Source organism: Dreissena polymorpha, chromosome 10, assembly GCF_020536995.1.
Source record: "Dreissena polymorpha isolate Duluth1 chromosome 10, UMN_Dpol_1.0, whole genome shotgun sequence".
Classification (NCBI taxonomy): domain Eukaryota; kingdom Metazoa; phylum Mollusca; class Bivalvia; order Myida; family Dreissenidae; genus Dreissena; species Dreissena polymorpha.
Genome location: NC_068364.1, coordinates 43,344,411 through 43,365,733, shown reverse-complemented (window position 1 = coordinate 43,365,733; position 21,323 = coordinate 43,344,411). Strand labels below are relative to the sequence as shown.

At 37.8% G+C, this 21,323-nt stretch overlaps 1 protein-coding gene and 1 long non-coding RNA gene across 2 annotated transcripts in view; both read left to right on the top strand.

The window, feature by feature from the left end:
• Window positions 1-1,897: 1,897 nt before the first annotated feature.
• Window positions 1,898-10,978, top strand: LOC127847560 (uncharacterized). The gene is made up of 2 exons (XR_008034037.1): window positions 1,898-2,560; window positions 10,316-10,978. It is a non-coding gene; the product is annotated as an uncharacterized LOC127847560 (long non-coding RNA).
• A 3,613-nt stretch (window positions 10,979-14,591) lies between these two features.
• LOC127847548 (uncharacterized) overlaps window positions 14,592-21,323 on the top strand; it is a 285,306-nt gene continuing 278,574 nt past the window's right edge. Inside the window, exon 1 of the mRNA XM_052379556.1 lies at window positions 14,592-19,678. Within this exon, the coding sequence (XP_052235516.1) occupies window positions 14,718-16,847 (2,130 nt within the window). The 5' untranslated portion in view covers window positions 14,592-14,717 and the 3' untranslated portion in view covers window positions 16,848-19,678. The remainder of the gene's footprint in view (window positions 19,679-21,323) is intronic.

Here is a 21,323-nt window from a genome sequence, read left to right as displayed (position 1 = left end):
TGTATCATTCTATCTAGTACAATGAACAAATGTTCTTCCGATGCCATTTTCACTAAGGTATTGGTATTGAATCCTGATGTACTACTAAAAATGTATGTCGGTTAGCAATAATAATTCAACAAATCCTCATATTCAAGCTGGGTCATCACTAAGTGGAATTATTTGTGGACATATAACAGAAAAATGCATTTCATGCCTCTATATTGCTTTAACAGGAATCCCAGCTTTTTGTATGAACAAAATTCCCTGATTTTTCCCTGATGGAAAATAAAACTTCCAGGATCATGATTTTGACCTATTTCTTGTTTTAGACACCCTGAATAAATAGCAGTTGCAGACATAACTAAGCTACACGTATACTACAAAGTCACGATAGATATGCAGAGGAAATGATTTGCTGTTTAAATTGTATGGACTTCTCGACACAAGTCGGGAAAGTCTGACCAAACAAAATTCCCTGATTTTTCCCTGATTTCACAAACTTTCCAAATTCCCTGACTGGAAAAAAAGAGTCTTTTTCCAGTTTTCCCTGATTTCCAGGTTGGCTGGGAACCATGTTTAACTTTGATAAAATGTTCTTTAGATGCCATGTGTATTAATTTATATGTCTTTTTTTCTGAGATATTAATGAAAATGCCTGTGGGTATGTGGCGAATACTAGTATTAAAAAAATCTGCAACTTGATATATGGTGTTAACACGGTAAAATTGTATGAGCCCAAATTATAATAGATGAATGCGTATTATGCTTCTATGCTTATACTATGAGGACATGTTCATACAATGCCATTTTTATTAATATAGATGCCAAATTTAATGAAACAGACTTGAAAATGTGTGTTGCCAGATACCAAGTAAGAAAAAAATCAGCATTTTTATGTAGGGCTTTCACACAGTAAAATTGTTTGTGCCCAAATAATCATAGATGAATGCATATTAGGCTTCAATGTTGCTTATACTTTGACTACTGGTTCATACGATGCCATTTTTATAAATATCTATGCCAAATTTAATGAAATAGACTTGAAAATGTGTGTCGCCAGGTACCAAGTAAGAACAAAATCAGCATTTTTATGTAGGGTCTTCATACGGTAAAATTATTTGTGCCCAAATAATAATAGATGAATGTATATTAGGCTTCAATGTTGCTTATATACTATGACGACATGTTCATACGATGCCATTTTTGTTAATATATATGCCAAATGTAATGAAATAGACTTGAAAATGTGTGTCGCAAGATACCACGTAAGAAAAAAATCCGCATTTTTATGTAGGGTCTTCACACTGTAAAACAGTTTTATACGTGGACATAGCATTTTCATGGAGCCCGTAAAGAAAGGGAGTTAATTGTGTAATTTGTGCTGATCAGAAACTTATAACAGTCGTCTCCCTTGAAATATTTGCACTTTATGAGACACCACAAACCATGGCGTCTCATCAGGATCCAAACTGTATTCTAAATCGTCACACTAAGCCCTCATAAGTTATTCATTGTATATGCACTATATAAAACAACCATATAATATATCTAATATATCCAGACACACGTATTATACCCAAATATTAGAAATACACAATTTTATAACAGTAAAAAACAATGGTATTTCACAAACAATTGCAGTCGTTAATAAATGCAGAAAAGCATCATCTACACGTTTCATACGGTATTCAGTTTATATGCAAACGCATTTAAATATATTTACCTCGATACTCGACCAAGCTGTTGAAAAATTATATTAATTAGAACGAGAACAAGTAAGATTAATGTGTTGTTTTCACATTTCTTTAAATGGCTGCCAATACCGCATGTAATAAAACAATCGAAGCGCATGCGCATAATATATGTTACACTCCACTAAACTAGTTGCAGCAAAGACATTCTCAGGCGTTCATGTCACTTATATTCATGATATTTCCATATGCGAGTGTGATTGTAAACACAAGTTTCTGAAAACAGTGCGAAAAGGGGCATTACGCAAAGCCAATAAATCTGCGCAGATTTTTGTCAATATTGACAATAAACTGCATGTTTTCTTACCGTTAGTAATCCGACAGTCCGTTGGTCACATTGTGCATTAGTCCGTTTAAGTTATTATTGCCTTACACTTTTCAATATAAATTTATGAACTTTAAACAAAATAAGTAACTAACTAAGTAACTATTTAACTGACTAACACGCGCGTTTTTTTTCCCAATATCCGAGACATTTTACTTTCGCACCTTGCCCTCAATGTCTGGCTTTTAAAGTTTACCGCCTTTTTGCGAATACAATGACGTTTACATATGAATTGCCCAATGAAAATTTCGGCGGGATGACGTCAGGCGCCAAAACTGGCGCGTGGTTTTTCCCGGTATAGACCCAGTGTGTCAACGCTGTAAATGCATTGTGGGAAACGGACTATTTCCAGCATGGCGCCCGTAAAGATTATGAACACGGAAGTAAAAATAGTAATAAATTATTATCAAAAACAGGCCTCATCAAACCGGGTCAGCCATGATATATTCTTGGATGCAGTTTGTGCTTCAAAAGGAGCTACTTTTCATGCCAGCCTATCGATGTAATATTCACTAAACACGTTGCAATGACTGTTATCTTCGAAATAATAAATAAATATTTACAATGTAATACCTGCATTAAAACGACTTCTTTTACATGCCGGCTACTATTCCCAAATACATCAAGTTAAATGTCACAAATGCTTTTGTTTTACCGCATAGTTGCTGCCCATATAACTGGCTACTCAATTTTTTTGGAAAACACTGAATTATGCGTGACAAACACAACATTAAAATACATTAATATCCAAAGATTCAAATAATTTCCCACGAGATAAGTCAAAAATTGCATAATCAATTGAATGAAAAATTAAAGTAAAAAAGCCAGATTTTACATAAATTTCAGGTTAATAAACACAAGGTTAAGGTAGTTGGTGAGATATAATCATTATACAGTTAGTAAGGCTTCATTGGTCATTGTTGGCACAGTACTTACATGCACCTCAGGTACTCTTAAGTATACTTACATGTACCCTGGGTACGATAAATATACTAAAACGTAACTGAGAATTTTAATGCTAAATCAGTTGTTGTCGGCTAATTTGTAAAAATTAATTATGTTCACATTTAGGTCAATTTTCCTTTTAACAGCCTTTAAATTATAGACATGCATACTTAACTAGAAATGGTGCGGCAGAGGCCGACGCGTATCCCCACGCCGCATGTTTGACCCAGGGGCACCCCAGGGTTGGTAATGTGGCCATGCATAGTTGAGATTGACCGTATTGTCATAAGAGAAGTTCATTATCAATTAGAAGTGAACTGGTGTAGAATTGAAGAAATTATAGTAAAAGGCAATTTTGGATGGGCGTGGCCTATGTGGGCGGGTTGCCCCAGGGTTGGTAATGGGGCCATACATAGTTGAGATTGATCGTATTGTCATAAGAGAGGTTCAGTATCAATTTGAAGTAAATCGGTGTAGAAATGAAGAAATTATAGTAAAAGGCAATTTTTGGTGGGTGTGGCCTATGTGGGCGGGGCGCTCCAGGGTTGATAATGGGGCCGAGGTTCCGTATCAATTTGAAGTGAATCGTTGTAGAAATGAAGAAATTATAGTAAAAGGCATTTTTGGGTTGGCGTGGCCTATGTGGGTGGGGTTCCCCAGGGTTGGTAATGGGGCCCATGCATATCTGAGGTTGATAGTTTTGTCATAAGAAAGGTTCAGTATCAATTTGAAGTGAATCGGTGTAGAAATTAAGAAATTATAGTAAAACTGCAATTTTTAGTGGGAGTGGCCTATGTGGGCGGGGCCCCCAGGGTTGGTAATGGGGCCATGCATAGTTGAGATTTACCGTATTGTCATAAGAGAGGTTTGGTATCAATTTGAAGACAATCAGTGTAGAAATGAAGAAATTATAGTAAAATAACCTAAAAAATGAGTAAAAATCTCTGACCCGGCCCGGGCCCAACCACATAACTTTTGACCCAGGGGTCAGATCAAAATTCCAAATAGTGCAGGGTCGCACATATGCTCATAGCTACCATGTGTGTAAGTTTCAAGGTTCTAGTGCATATAGTGTAGGAGGAGATAGTGGCCAGGCCAGGACGGACGGACGGCGGAGATACCCACAATATGATCAATATCCCCACGCTTTTCAAAAAGTGTGGGGATAAAAAGCAACATGATGCAGAAATTTTAAAATAGAAGTTTGTTTAAGGTAAACAATATCGTTTAACGGTAATCAGTAGCGTATCGGATTTTGGGAGGATATACAACTCAGGTACAGTCTAATATCACCGGGTACGTTTAAGTATATACTCCGTACCCGGGGTACATGTAAGTATACTACCCAGGGTACATGTAAGTAGTACCCGAGCCAACAATGACCAATCGAGCCTTAGTAAGTGAGTGATGGTGTATGAGATATACACCCTCAGTAATTTCATACCATACAAGACTGAGCTTTGCTGTTTGATCAGTTTCATCTTTTCTTTAATATCACGGGTTAGAGAAAAAAAACTCTATCATGATAAAAAACAATGTAAATAGAGGGACAAATGCTTACTTCCCATTCATTGTAGATTTAATGATTAATTTGTCCAGTGTGAGTCTTTGCATATAGTATACTGTTAATTTGTTTAACAGTTTAAACACAAGAGTTGTCGTTAAATTAGGACCTCTGTCACACAATATCATAATAAAAAAAATGATAATAATTATAGGCATATGAAATGGCCGTAAATAACTTTAAATAAACAAGAGCACCGCCTTGCGGGTGCAGACCGCTCATCTATTTTCTTTTTAAAGGTGAAGGGACTCTCATTTTCAATCACAAAGGAGGGAGGAGTGGAGTGAAGAGGGGTGTATAGTGTGGGGTTGTGGACATTTATTACATTATCTTCCAAAAAAGCGAAAAAAAAAAAAAAATCGGGGGGGGGGGGGGGGGGGGGGGGGGGGGGGGGGGGGGGGGGGGGTTGGGTGCGATGGTTGGACGGTATTTCAAACATAACCGTTTAAAAAAAAAAATTGGGGGGGGGGGTATAGTGTGAGGGTGTGGTGATAATTTGTGAGATGATCTTAAAAAAAAAAAAAAAAAAAAAAAAAAAAAAAAAAAAAAAAAAATTGGGGGGGGGGGTGGGGTGGGGGGTGGGGGGGGGGGTATAGTGTGAGGGTGTGGTGGTCATTTGTGAGATGATCTTAAAAAAAAAAAAAAAAAAAAAAAAAAAATTAGGGGGGGGGGGAGGGGGGAGGGCACGGGGGAGGGGGGGAGGGCACGGGGGATGGTTTGGGTGAAGTCTATTGTGGTATGTCAGGTAAGAGTAGTTTCATCAAAGTATCAATCAAATCTAATCATAAATAAAGAAGTTATGGCAATTTTAGCAAAATTTAATAATTTGACCTTGAGAGTCAAGGTCATTCAAAGGTCAAAGTAAAATTCAAGTTGCCAGGTACAGTAACCTCATGATAGCATGTAAGTATTTGAAGTTTGAAAGCAATAGCCTTGATACTTCGAGTGGATCGAAACACAAAATTTAACCATATATTAAAAGTTACTAAGTCAAAAAAGGGCCATAATTCCGTAACAATGACAACCAGAGTTATGCAACTTGTCCTTTTACTGTACCCTTATGATAGTTTGTGAGTGTTCCAAGTATGAAAGCAATATCTATGATACTTTAGGGGTAAAGTGGACCAAAACATAAATCTTAACCAAATTTTCAATTTTCTAAGTATAAAGGGCCCATAATTCCGTCCAAATGCCAGTCAGAGTTACATAACTTTGCCTGCACCGTCCCCTTATGATAGTTCATAAATCTTGCAAGTATGAAAGCAATAGCTTTGATACTGTAGGAATAAAGTTGACCTAAACACAAAACTTAATCAAATTTTCAATTTTCTAAGTATAAAAAGGGCACATAATTCTGTCAAAATGCCAGTCAGAGTTACATTACTTTGCCTGCACAGTCCCCTTATGATAGTTAGTAAGTGTTGCAAGTATGAAAGCAATAGCTTTGATGCTTAAGGAATAAAATGGACCTAAACACAAAACTTAACCAAAATTGTCAATTTTCTAAGTATAAAAAGGGCACATAATTCTGTCAAAATGCATGCCAGAGTTATCTAACTTTGCCTGCCCAGTCCCCTCATGATAGTAAGTAAGTGTACCAAGTTTGAATGCAATAGCATTGATACTTACTGAGAAAAGTGGAACTAAACGCAAAACTTAACCAAAATTTTCAATTTTTTAAGTATAAAAAGGGCACATAATTCTGTCAAAATGCACGCCAGAGTTATCTAACTTTGCCTGCCCAGTCCCCTCATGATAGTAAGTAAGTGTACCAAGTTTGAATGCAATAGCATTGATACTTACTGAGAAAAGTGGAACTAAACGCAAAACTTAACCAAAATTTTCAATTTTTTAAGTATAAAAAGGGCACATAATTCTGTCAAAATGCACGCCAGAGTTATCTAACTTTGCCTGCCCAGTCCCCTCATGATAGTAAGTAAGTGTACCAAGTTTGAATGCAATAGCATTGATACTTTCTGAGAAAAGTGGACCTAAACGCAAAACTTAACCGGACGCCGACGCCAACGCCAACGCCGACGCCGACGCCGACGCCAAGGTGATGACAATAGCTCATAATTTTTTTTCAAAAAATAGATGAGCTAAAAATAATTACGATTTCTTTAAACTGAATTTTTTTTATAATAGACTTGTTTTTTTACCTCAATTATTCAGCATTATAGATATAGAGAATATTATGTGAGTTTTGGATCAAGTTTATCATGCGAGGCTTAGAACCGATGAAGCGCGAGGCTTGCCGCTAACATGGTTCGTGCCGAGCATGATAAACTTGATCTTTATCCAGTTTATCCACATAATTTTCTATTTATCCTTTTTTGTGGTCATTTATCGTTCAAAAAAAGTATAAATACTTTAAAATTCAAAGAAACAGCGCTGGTTTTCCAAGTTGACTTCAAAGTGTTTGTTTACTTCAACGTCATCATTTGCTATGACGTCACATTTAAACATATAGTGTTCTTAAGATAGAGGTCGGAAAAAATAGCGATAGTATTAAGGTAAAGTTTATACGATCGTTGTTATACTATCGATTTTCAGCTGGTAATAGGATAAAAAAAATGTACCCATGGGGGTAAATACCCCCACTTTTCAAAGCATAGGGGTAAATGGTCAAATTTCGCCTTGGTTGAAGGGTAATTTGCTAAAAGTAAAACCAGAATATAGCCGGGGTACAGACACTCTACTTTAATAACAATTAACCACTAACTATGTGTATTCCTTCATATTAGTAGGTTTCTTAATTTCTTGTTATTTTAACTTGTTGGCAGATTACATTTAAGATCTTCGTCGTTATTATCCACCACCGTGGCCAACGGAGAACTTTTTTGCCAACTTTCAACAGTTGTTTTATTAGCATTTTAGTGGTTCCTTTTTGATTTTAAAACAGAGGAATTTAAATCATTCAGTATTGGCAGTACAATTTTATTACTCGATACAATTTTTGCCATACACAAAGAATCAATTGTACTTTGAGAAGTAATTTGTGTTGGCTTGGAAGAAGCCATGCTGACCACTTCATGTAATTTAATAAACACATAAGCGCTTGACTGTCTGTTAAAAAATCAATACTAAATTTACCATGCATCTAGATGCTACAGAGTATACATACCGACTGGCTAACTATTTCTACAACCAGCTCTAATTTTTACGATAACCAGTCTCATTTTTTGGCTAAAGACAATCAGCTGTTTATATTTTTTGTTTATGATATACGCATCAGTGCCCCAGATAAGCTGTGTATCTGCGTCTTTCACCCTATTAAAATGTCTAAAAACGCAAAGAAATTCAATAACATGCCTATTGAAAACGCAACCATTTTGATTTGTGCGCAAATTCGTCAAATTCAATGCGTACAACACAATAGCTTCAATCGAAAATACTAAATGCTCATTTTCGGTATTTTCTCTTTGAAATTATTATCGTCACGCGTATTTATTAAGCAAGCGCCTGGATGACGGACCATGAAAACAGTCAAGCTTTATTCAAACTCTCTGCGTTCTAGATTTCATAGTTAAATAAAGTGTGATCAAATTGTTTTCCTCGACATACATGCGTTTTCAATCTGACTTTATCCGTCGCTCATTGTGCATGTATTTATAAAGTGCCCGTACTTTCAGTTTCTATAACGATGCAAAATAAAAATGTCTAAGAGAGGTCGAAAGACTTCCGCTATTGTTGAGAAAAAAATATCAGTCGATCGCAAACTGTTTCGAACCAAGAAAGCAAGAGCCAAATGATCATTCGTGTTATCGAATTTTTGTTTGTTTTAAGTTTATATTAAGGACAGTTTCAATGATTAAAGATGTTATGAAACATCAGTTTATTAAAGTTAATTATGATAGTTTAAAGTTTTATTGAATCAGTACAAGTGAGCATCTTCCACAGAAGTAAAACATTAATGATATAAAGGTATGCATTTTTATAAATTATTTCACCCTATTTCAAGAAGGAAATCACCCTATTTTTCAAATCAATGGGTGAAAACCCTATTTCTCAAATAATTATCTGGGGCACTGCGCAGAGAATTTACAGCATTAGCGTAAGTCCAGATTGGCTTGCTTAAATGTACGCACGGAAATGATAAATTGAGCGTATCTTGATATTTCGAATGCGTATATTACGCTGATACGCAGCTTATCTAGAACGCTGATTATTATTAAATAAATAAATAGTGAAAGCTGTTTTTGCAAAAATTAGAGGAATTTGCAACGCAAATGGTCAGTATTTTAATTACCGGTAGAGGAATTTGCAATGCAAATGGTCAGTATTTTAAAAAGTGTGCAACTCATTTTTTCACATTTTTCGACAGTTAGCGACTTTTTTTCTCACAAATTTGAATAGTTTGAGACTCATATTTTCACAAATTTGAACAATGCTCAATTAATTATTTTCACTATTTCCAACAGTCACAAGTCATTTGTTCACAATTTTGAACAGTGTGCAACTTACAGGGGACAAAAATATTTCTAAACTGCACTCGTCCTGCAGGACGAGTGCATTTAAATGTGCACTCGTCCTGCAAACACATATGCACTCGTCCTTGAATATGTGTGAAATAAAGTTTGCAAAGGGCTAATATGACTAATAAAATTTACTATATCACTGCTAAAATGCTGCTTACTCAGTTATTCATGCCAGCTGATCAAAAAAGAAATGTTGAGCAGTGAAATAAGTTATTTATGAGGAACACAAAATAAATAAATGAAGACTGCTGTTTTACTTTTTTCTAATGCTTGCGTGCTTTCCTGTTTGGGATGTTTGAACACCAAACTCCCCCCCATCCCTTTAAAGAACGCTCAAATGTCAGACATTTTTTGGACGAAATTCAGACTAGTTATAAACTGTACTTTGCAGTTAAATAATTCTTTAAAAATCAATACTTACAGTGAATGCAGTCGGATGTTTCCCTGTCAACATTGACACCAATATTTACTCGCGACTTAGTCTCGCATAACAATGCGCACCTGTTGTATGAAATTTACAATTACAATTTCCAGTTCATTCTCGTTCTACTTTCGGAATAGATATGCTTTAAGAAAATGATTTTATTTAATTATTTACGGGTCTTAAAAAACATATTTTAACATCAGCTTTTTCTCTCGTCCTGTAGGACGAGCGCTTTAGGGAAATTCACTTGTCCTTTAAAGATTTCACTCGTCAATATGAGCAGACGAGTGGAATTTTTGTCCCCTTACTTATTTTTCCATAATTGTCTAGATTGCGAGGCTCATTTTTTACAACCTTCAACATTGTACGACTCATATTTCACAATTTTCAACATTGTGAGACACTTTTTTTACATTTTTCTAATGTTTGCGACTGATATTTTAAGTATTTTAAACAATGCGCGACTCATTTTTTCACATTGTTGAATAGTCACCACCCATTTTTCTTACTTTTACATGCAAGACTCATTTTTCCACAATATGAACAGTGTGCGACTAATGTTTTCAAAAAATGAGGCGGCAGATGTTGCTGCACAAAGATAAAAAAGCCAACTGCCATAAATTTTATCCAAAAAAGAGCAACATGGCTTATTGGAGCTAATCAACCCTTTCTACATGTACTTTCAACAAGCACACAGACCAATGACAGTAGGACTACTGGCACTGACCGTTGGTTCATCAGCATGAAAAATGGGTGTCAAAAATAGCACAAATAATGTAAAATGTGTAATATGCATGTATAACGATGAAACTTACCAACCACTCGACCAGGAAACATCTGTTGCAGACTATGTGGGAACTGGGATTCGGGATGCTCTCCCACTGGTATCATATGCAGATCAGTGGTCACAAGAACGTACACAACATCATTAATGTCAGCAATATATATCTCCAACTTCAAACACACAGCTTGCAAAATCGCTGAATATTGCACAAAAGCAGCTTCGTTACAAACTTCCAGCAACTCGAAATCCACAAGCAGTCTCGTTCCCCACCCACTTTGACTTCGTAGCGAAGGCATGTTTTTTTTGGGAAACCGTTAACATCTCACAACTAAACGTATACTACGGAGATTGACAAGTTGAAAAATAAATTACTGTAATCACTTCCAATTTGCGCACTAAGTTAAACTCCAGTTCCAGTTTGTCTTTATTGTTGAAATGTTACTCTACACATTCGCTTTGAAAATAGAGGTTGGCGTGTTGTTGGAAGTACATGTACATGTCGAATGTGTTATTGTAAAAACTATTGGTATTGTGTTTTTAGTGCAGACATTGTATTTAAGTTTCGATTTCTAGCATAAATTTATATATTTTGTTAAATAATTTGCGTTTGAATGTGATTGTTTGTTGCTTACTTGCGAACTATTTTTTATGTGTAAATATGCATAGACGCTAGTGGATATGTAATCAGGTTACCATATTTACAACAATAAAATTTAACGGCTGTTTGTTTTTGTTTGTTTTGTTAATATTTTCTAAAACGTATGTTAAACGAGAGATGAAATTATTAATTAATTTGGGAATAAAATCGCAATATGTATTATTTAAAATCAAATTTTAAGTGTCTAGCGCGTGAATTGTCTCTTGGGGGTGAATTGTGTTTGGGTTGCTATTAACGCTATTAACGCTTCCAGCGAGTACTCATTTTATAGCGATTGCGCAATAAAAAACACCACTTTTTCGTAAATTTATCAAAAACTGGACTTTTCCCAGATATGACGAATACGCCAAAAGGTAGATCGCATTCTGGTCCATATACATGTCAAATTTCAGCACAAGTGTTGGGCCAGTTTTCAAGACTCCCAAATCGCGGCTATAACCAGGAGCTTAACGAATTTTAGTCGCCATTATCATTCGTTCAATTGAACGTCATCAAATGATGACGTCAATATAGCACTCATTCCATACAAATCTGATCATTATAGGGTCATTTAATCTATAGCCTAGGTAGAAAGTAATTTATTATTTTTTTATTTAAAAACAGTAAGTAGGATTTCTATATACGTATTCTCATATTTTGACCAAGGCAATTATTTTTTAGTTTTAAAGCGCAAAATAGACGGATTTCTACCTTGTAACCACCAGATACATTGTATATTCTAATTGGCATAGATAAAATTAAATCTATAGCCTAGTTACAAAGTAATATATTATTGTTCAAACGGTACCGCTTTTAAACTGAAAGTAGGATTTGTAGACATTTACGTCTATTTCTACAAACGCGATTATTTTTAAGTTTTAAAGCGCAAAAAAGACGGATTTCTACCTTGTAATCACCAGATATATTCTAAATGGCAAAGATAAAGATATGTTTCTTATTTATACTTAAATTTACTATGCCATGCAGTTAATTTTAAGGTGTGTGGCTCAAAGTCATTTAAAAAGATGAGCAAATATAATCATTTTTCTAAAAATAAATCATCCTCTGAAGCCCCCACTGAGATTCAAACTCAGACCTCTCTCCTCTGTGAAGGAAAGTATTCTATCTTGAAATACAAGGGCATGTAAGAGGAAAGTCAGCTATTTTAAATTTATCAACAAATAGATTTAAACAATATTTATATGGTATTAAAATATGCAAATATTAATGTAATATGACCAGAATTGGAGGTTCAAATCTTTGTAACTTTATTGTTCAAAGCAAAGAATTAAAGTTAAAATTGATGTACATGTAAGCATGTTGTTAATACTAAATTGAGTTTTTTTATGACTCCTTCGCTTCTGTATAGTATGAAATACATATCTCGTGTAACATAATTTCATGTAAACTCTGGACTTTAATGACGACAAGTTGGATGTATGGTTTCCTGTATTGTGTTTTAGGTCAGAATGGTTAACATTTTATACTTGACAAAGATTTGAACCTCCAATTCTGATCATCCGTCTCTTTCTCAAAATTTATTAAAAACCACACTATTTTTTTTAAAACTTGTGTATCAAATGCTAACCATTCTTACCTAAAACATGATTAAGGAAACCGAAATATTGACACAGCGAGTTATTTTATTCTTATGGAAGATTAAATTATGCATGACAAAAATACAATCGGAAATATTTTTTACAATCTCTTGATGCTTTAAAAATATTTTACTGTTAAATAAAATAACACGTCTGACTTGTCGTCATTAAAATCCAGAGTTTGAATGAAATTACGTTACACGAGATACGCATTTCATACCATATAAGAGCAAAGGAGATATTAAGAACTTAATTTAGTATAAGCGACACGCTTACCTAAATTTAAACTTTAATCCAATTCTTAAAACAATAAAGTTGCAAGATACAGTAACATGCACGCACTTCCATTTTGTGTGTTTTTTTTTCGTTCCATTTTGTCAAAATTTATTTACAACCACACTCATTCTTAATAACATTTGTATCAAATGCTTACCATAACAAAGCCGTAATCCTGTCGCTGTAAGTTATTTTATTCCTATGAAAATTTAAATTATGCATGACAAACACAAAATCCAAAATAATTTTGGAATATTTCTGTTGTGCCGGTGCCCGGTCTACAAAATGCGCACATACCTCGTGATTGGGAACCAGCGACAAATCGGAATAGTGCATGCTGGGCAGCACGAGATAGTACGCTCTCTTATGCACGGGTGACTGATGCGAGTAGACGTATTTTCCCAAGCTGAGTATTGCTTGGAGTAATTGTGAGCCTGAGTGAGTAATTGTGAGCCTGAGTATAGATTATATTGTATTATATTGTATTATATTGTATTTTATGTGTGTTCAACACGTATTTACCTGGAAGGCCATTCCCAGAAGATATAAGTGAGACTGTGACTGTGTATGTGAGTCTGTGAGTTGCCTGTGATTGTGTCAATGACACGCATTTCCCTGGAGGTGTATTCCCAGAAGTATATGTGTATGTAAGCCGGTGACTGTGTGTTTAAGTACGTATTTGCCTGGAGGTGTATTCCCAGAAGTATATGTATAGTGCTATTTGTGACGTGGACGAGCCGTAGCCGACGAGTGTGCACCCGCCGAGTCGACGAGTATAGCCGACGAGTATAGCCGACGAGTTCCCTCGAAGACGACGAGGACGATTGGTGCCATCCTGACGAGCATTCCAGTTGATGCCCATGTGAGTAGTTTAGTATCTTGTCGTTGCTAGTAATTGCTGTAGTGGTTGTGAAAGAACCCCAAAGAGCTAACCGTAAAAACACTACAATGGCGCCCAACGTGGGGCACAGTGAAACTTGTGTTTAACGGTTAGGCTAGTTGCAAAATCAATCGGCATCGCATACTTTATTTTCAATCGACGGATCAAATTTAATTTGAAGTGTATAGAAACTGTTCGTTTCATAAAACGTGATTTCTGTTGTTAACTTGTTGAACTCAGTGTTCGTCTATTTTAAGAAGTGTGTAACAAATAGACGGCATCGTAGTTTTTTTCCATTGTTGGCATTCGCTGGCCATGTTATCAGTTGGTGAAATATTTCTTAAAAAACGTGATTTTCCAATGCTGTTTGTTACAGTTTAATTGCTTGTGTAATCAACGGATGGCCACGTGTTTTTTTTATTTGGCAATTTTCCCGTGATTAGTTGGCGCGTATTCTGTGCGCAGCAGTTCATGAAAAACGTGTTTGGTTGACTGTTGTATATAGCAGTGTAAATTGCTGATATATCGGTAACTAAAGTCCGAGGAAATAGAAGTTTACACGCACGAGTTTTGTCCTTGGCATTTTTTTTATAGCAGTGTTATTGCGAATGTAAACTGGGTCCCGGGAAATTGGTGCTTAACGTTAAGTTAAAGCGACGTGTTTCTTACTTTCAGTTTTTATTGATTATTGATAGCAACAACAGTGATAGCGATTTTGTTAATTGGTTGTTGTTGGGCAATTCAATTTTAATTGTCTACCAGTAGATACAAAAGTTTTTATTTCAGAATTTCTCGGCCCATTTATTTTAGGTTGTTTATTAATTTAACTTTTTTATATTTACTTGTAAAGTTCTAAATTAACAATGGATATGGGAAGTGGATATACCCCACCATTTTTACTGGTAGCCCCAAGAAAAATTCGAGTGAACTACGAAACTCCCACTAGATTATGCAATATTCTGGGTGTGGGCAGACAACTGGCACAGGCCATTGTTTTGATACGGGAAAATACGGGAAATTTGTTACCACATACTTTAGAGGCAATTATAGGGCGGCCGCTGACCTTTGGTGACATGACCGAGTTGGATTTTAGTACTAACCCCGCATTATTTAGAGAAGCCCTGGGGTATGGGGATGGGGCGGAACATGTTGGGGAGGGTGGAATGGGGCGGTCAATCGCAAATAGGCCCATGGACCCACACGAAAGGTGGATAGATATGTCTGTGCTCGAGAAGGAGTCGGTAAGTCAGGATCACGAGAGGGCCCAACTAGAAGCCCAACTTTCGGCTCTTGAGGCGGACGTAGCTCAATGGGACGATTTTCTTCCCCAGATTGCAAAGCCTTTGTTCCCAAAGCGTCTGTTGTTACAGCCGGACCATATGATGACAAGCATACCGAAACCGTTTAATGTCGCATCAAGCGTCCCCGCCTCGCCCCCTTTGTTAGGTTTGCCCCAGAGTAGGGACAATGGGCCTACGGGATCCCATCGTGCCTCAAGGGGCCCTCTTGCCCCGAATGGTCTACCTGTCCTAATTCCATCTACCATCACTATTCCCATACCCAGCAATGCATCGGTTTTCAATAATTTGCCCGGACCAAGCAACCCTCCTGGCCCAAGTATTCCCCCGACACAGAAAGATCGGGATGTTCTGACAAAATTGCCTAAGAGCCTGCTATATGATGGGCAGAGCAATTGGTTTGTTTTTCAGAGCAAGTTTGAGCGCTACGCAAGGGTGCAAGATTGGTCTGACGCAGAATGCGCCGATTGCCTTGGTTGGTGTTTGACAGGAAAGGCGGTCGATTTCAATGCGTTGCTTACCGAAGGGAGAGGGACGGTACCTTACGCAGAGCTAATGCAGCGACTGCAGGAGCGTTTTGGCGCCAGGGAGCTTACCGCCACCGCGCAGGGCCGTTTCCACGTTGCCCATCAGGAAGTAGGCGAGTCCCTAGACAATTGGTCAGATCGGGCGCTGAAGCTGGCAACAGCGGCGTTTCGTGATCTGCCCTATGCATACGCCGCTGAACAGGCAGTGACGAAGTTTTGTCACGGTTTGATTGACGAGGAGGCCGGCAAGCATGTTAGTCTGCAGTTACCAACATCTATGGGAGATGCGATGAACATGCTGAAGATATATTGCCATGTTCAGTCGGCTTGCGCCGCGGCTCCGAGGTATACCCAGAAGACTGAGCAAGAAGAGTCAATGTGGGTTCACGAGGTGAAGAAAGCACCCACTGCGGATGAGGTCAGTGTGTCGGCGGTCGACAAATTGACCCAGGTGGTCGAGAAGTTGCTGGATGCTGTGGAGAGATTGTCAAACTCTTTTGGAAGTTCGGCCGTTGATCCCTTTGTCCGACAACCGGGTAAGCCGTTTCGAAATAAAAAAGGCTATGCCGAATACCCTGTGGAGTGCCCCTACCCAGGGAAGGTCCGGAACCGGTGGTACAACGACCAACGCCAGGTTATGTATCCTGCGGGAGCGGTTGGCGGAGGTTTACGTGGGCATCGGAACCAAAGTTCAAAAGTCCGCCCTGAGGGATCGTATCGCGGCAGATATGGTTCCAACTGGGGACATTTCCATGCCATGTCCTTGCCCAACCATAAGGAGAAGGAGCCCGTTGTGGTAGCTGCGACGACTAAGCAGTTGGGCCAACCGGAAGTGGATCATGTAAACCAGCTAGGTCCGGTTTCCCAGTCCTGCATGAAGGTGCAGCATGCCAAGGACGTGCACGATGCAGTTCCCTTGGTGCTGCCAACAGTGCCAGATGTCGTCAGTGATCCAAGGATGGTCATTGGCGAGAGCACTGAAGGATACCATGGAGATCCTGTGTGCGATGATGAATTTCGCGTGCAGCGCGTTGCGGTTCAGTCTGCGGAGGCGGCTAAAAGCATGGCGACCGACAGGGCCGACCAGGTGGGGGCCAAAATAGCCCAACGAAAAGCTGCTGAAACTACTCCGGCCACCGGAAGGTCAGTACCTGTCAGACGGGCGACAGAAGTTGCCGCGTGTGACCGCCGTAAGGGCGGCGCATGCGGATGCCGAGTTACCCCAGATGACAGCTGGGAAGGTGGTGTTCGAAGACTTGTTAGGCGTGGTTCCAAAGGGTGGCGACCCTCTAGTTCTCGCCGCTGGGAGCGGTCCCAGCGGTGGAAATTGGGTTGGCGACCACCAGAGCGTCTAACTTCCAAAATCTGTACCGCCTAAAATTGTAAATGGCGAGGTTAATTGTTAGTAAAACTAGGAAAACAATGCAAAATACAAAAGACCCCCATTTTTAAAAAAATACAGTAAAGTTGCAGTCACATTCTATTCGCGGTGTTGATAATGTATTACGGTGTACGCGGAGTATCTCTAGTAGTAACACTAAAAGCAGCAGCAGTAGTAGTAGTAGTAGTAGTAGTAGTAGTAGTAGTAGTAGTAGTGGTAGTAGTAGTAGTGGTAGTAGTAGTAGTAGTAGTAGTAGTTGTAGTAGTAGTAGTAGCAGAAGTAGTAGTAGTAGTAGTAGTAAAAGCTGTTGTTATGAAAATTACATGAAGTACGCGGTGTATAAAAGTAATAGTTCTCTTAAACATTTTAATTAGTTTGATTAGATTGTTTTGAATATATATGTCCTATTGTCTCAGTTTAAGCCCAGTCTTTTATTGCAATATTGTTGGAACTATAAAAGTGAAATTAATCTGAGCAGTGCTCTGCGAAATGGGGGTTTAATGAATAGGCATAAAGTGTCGTCCCAAATTATCTTGTGCCGTCCGCGCTTAACTTCCTGTAATTTTTGTATTACCGCGCTAAGAAGTGCTTTGCACAGTCACGGATGTGTTTGATTATTTCCCGTGAAGTCTGTTGTTTTTTTTCCCTTATGGTCGGGTGTGACATTGTCGGACATTGTCGGACGACCGCTGTCACACCGCACCATCGGATGTGGTAACTACGCAGATGGTGAATAGGAACCCGGTTTCCCCTGCAATATCCAAGTCTTGGCACCTCCGTCACCTTTTATCCTTCCATGTTAAGATTTGTGAGTCAATCTAACTTCAATCACTTCGTCATTGCTGTATCATGTCATTTATTTCCGTAACTTTCTATAAATTCTTTTCTACCAACCATATGCCGAGCAATGTCGTAGAATTTTGTCGAATGAGTTTGTTTTTTATAGGTGACAGTGCTTGACGACCACTGTCACACTCAATACTGTTGGCCGGAAGTGGTATTTCCCGGAGTTGTTCTTTTAAACAATATTTGCAGGTCTTTTTAAATTTGTGTGTGACCGTGCTTGACGGCAACTGTCTCGTAGCGTCACTTTAATTTTTTGAATGGCCGGAGTTGTTTCCCGGCGCATGTACACTTTTATTGTTTTTATTTTTGTAAAGTACATTATTTCTCAGTGTGATCTCCACATTCTAATACATAAGTGACTGTACTTGTTGGACGAAAGCCAACAAGAATGTTTTTTCTTGATTAAGCAATTGTCGGACGATAGCCGACAATAATGTTTTTTTTATTTACTAATGTGATGGAAATTTTCTTATGCAAGAAACATATTGGTCACTAACCGCTAGAATGCAGCGGTCTGTATGTACCCCGCTGGGCAAAGGCAGTCCCGTGCCTGCGGGAGGGGGATTATGGTCCCATTTGAGTCTCTATCTCTTCTGCCTTGGGTGCGACCGTAGGGCGGCAGCCCAAGAGGAGAAAAGTGGGAGGAATGTAGTGGGTACAATAGTTTTATTTTAATTGTCTTTTCCTCCATATAATGTCAATGATTATGTTGCAAAATACGTTCTCTGTGTGAAATTAAAAGCAATTGTATGTATTATTTGGACAACAATAAGATTATTTTTATTCTTATATTTTTAACCTTTTTGTCACTGAGATATTATTTAAACGCATTTGTATTGCCTTAGAAGGTTACGTTTCTTGTGATTTTTATTTTAATATAACCAAGCGGATTTTTATTGTATATTATGCAGTCACATGCAGAGGGCGTAGGCCTTCTCATTTGGGCTGCGAGGGGATGTATTTGTATGATATTTTATGATTTTAGTGGATAAGTTATTTTATTTCTTAAAATTTGTGAAAATAGGTTGGAAGGTGGGTACACTTGTCCAATTATTGTGCAGACAAGAAAAGGAGCAAGAGTTACCGGACCTTATTGTGAACTTTTATTTTTAACTCTTTATTAACAAAGATTATGGCTCATATGCGTTCATATTTGTGCGAAGGTGCTAAACACAAATGGTCATTTAATGGAGATGCATTAACTTTAGTTGTGGTTTATGGCAGGCGTTGCGCCAAAAGAGAGGTCGGGCGAAAGCTATGCCTGACTTAGGGGAGTTGGGTCAAGGTGCTTACGCAAGGGGCACTATTACTTCATCGGTTGCGCCGGTATGATTCCTTCGCTGTGTGGCGTCGTCCCAAAAGGAGAAAAGTGGGAGGAGTGTTGTGCCGGTGCCCGGTCTACAAAATGCGCACATACCTCGTGATTGGGAACCAGCGACAAATCGGAATAGTGCATGCTGGGCAGCACGAGATAGTACGCTCTCTTATGCACGGGTGACTGATGCGAGTAGACGTATTTTCCCAAGCTGAGTATTGCTTGGAGTAATTGTGAGCCTGAGTGAGTAATTGTGAGCCTGAGTATAGATTATATTGTATTATATTGTATTATATTGTATTTTATGTGTGTTCAACACGTATTTACCTGGAAGGCCATTCCCAGAAGATATAAGTGAGACTGTGACTGTGTATGTGAGTCTGTGAGTTGCCTGTGATTGTGTCAATGACACGCATTTCCCTGGAGGTGTATTCCCAGAAGTATATGTGTATGTAAGCCGGTGACTGTGTGTTTAAGTACGTATTTGCCTGGAGGTGTATTCCCAGAAGTATATGTATAGTGCTATTTGTGACGTGGACGAGCCGTAGCCGACGAGTGTGCACCCGCCGAGTCGACGAGTATAGCCGACGAGTATAGCCGACGAGTTCCCTCGAAGACGACGAGGACGATTGGTGCCATCCTGACGAGCATTCCAGTTGATGCCCATGTGAGTAGTTTAGTATCTTGTCGTTGCTAGTAATTGCTGTAGTGGTTGTGAAAGAACCCCAAAGAGCTAACCGTAAAAACACTACATTTCTATGCTTTAAAAAATATTTAACTGCACGGCCGACTTGTAGTCATTAAACCCAGAGTTTAAATGAAAATACGCCACACGAGATATATATGTATTTCATATCAAGTCATGTGTGCTGAATTAATGTTACTCAGCTTTACATATTCTACCATTTATTAATTAAACAGAACCTTGTCAAGTTGACGATGCTTATAATTTGAGAAGTTAATGATTTATAATCATCGAGGGGGGTATTCCAGACGTAAAACATTGCATCATTACATGGAAAACAGCTGCACAACTGTATGCGAAAGGTAAAACAGTATATTCTATCGAGAACTAACTTGCAATTTGCATAGCAACGTCCGAAATGTGCAAACTCCGACATCTATTTCGATATTTATAAATTCAAGATATAACGTTAACTGAACTGTTATACAGAAATCAAACTATAAAACTTGTGTTTTGATAAAAAAAATAAGCAAAGCAAACCAAAAAAAATTACCCTTTTAACGGCAAAACGATTAATTTATCCAATATTCAACACATGTATTTCCATTCAAATTATGCCCTTGAACTTTAACGGTTGATTGTCGTTTCGTGCCAATACCAGTTCGTGCCACTAATATTTGTGTTGTTTATTTTTAAAGGTAAGTTTCGTGAGAAATAAATGTGTTTGAAAACTTTCTCGCATGGTAATGGTATATAAAATTCAACTCATCGGACAAATTCAAGAACACAATGACACTTACCAAGTTTTCTGAACAACCGTACACAGCGCAAAATGCGGGAGCCGCGTGATGTCTATTTCCATATCCACGGGTGTGTTTATGTCAAATGCTAGTGTTTTTCAATAGATCGTATACTTATCTAAAAAACGGCGAAGTAGCGTTCACTTTAATTATTTTGATGATGTTATTTTGTAAATACTTTCTCGCGTTCTTTTCGAACGTTCATTGGCAGCCATATTGAATGTTGGTTGTATACTTCCGAAATTATGTGTTTTAATGACTCTCAAAAATGTTTTTAGTGCAGAAATTGTATTTTTAAGTATCAATTTCTCGGATTTATTTTATATATTTTGTTAACTTATTTGCGTTTAAATTTGATTGTTTGTTGTTTACTTGCGAACTATTTTTCATGTGTACGCTAGTGGATATGTAATCAGGTTACCATATTTACATTAATGAAATTTAACTGTTGTTTGTTTTTGTTTGTTTTGTTAATATTTTCTAAACGGGTTCAGCTATGTATGTTAAACGCAATATGAATTTATTTATTAATTTGGGAATAAAATCGCAATATGTATTAATTAAAATCAAATTTGAAGTGTCTATCGCGTGAATTGTCTCCTTGGGTTGAATTGTGTTTGGGTTGCTATTAACGCTATTAACGCTTCCGGCGAGAACTCATTTTATAGCGATTGCGCAATAAAAAACACCACTTTTTCGTAATTTTATCAAAAACTGGACTTTTCCCAGATATGACGAATACGCCATCGTGTAGATCGAGTTCTGGTCCATATACATGTCAAATTTCAGCAAAAGTTACAGACCAGTTTTCAAGACTCCCAAATCGC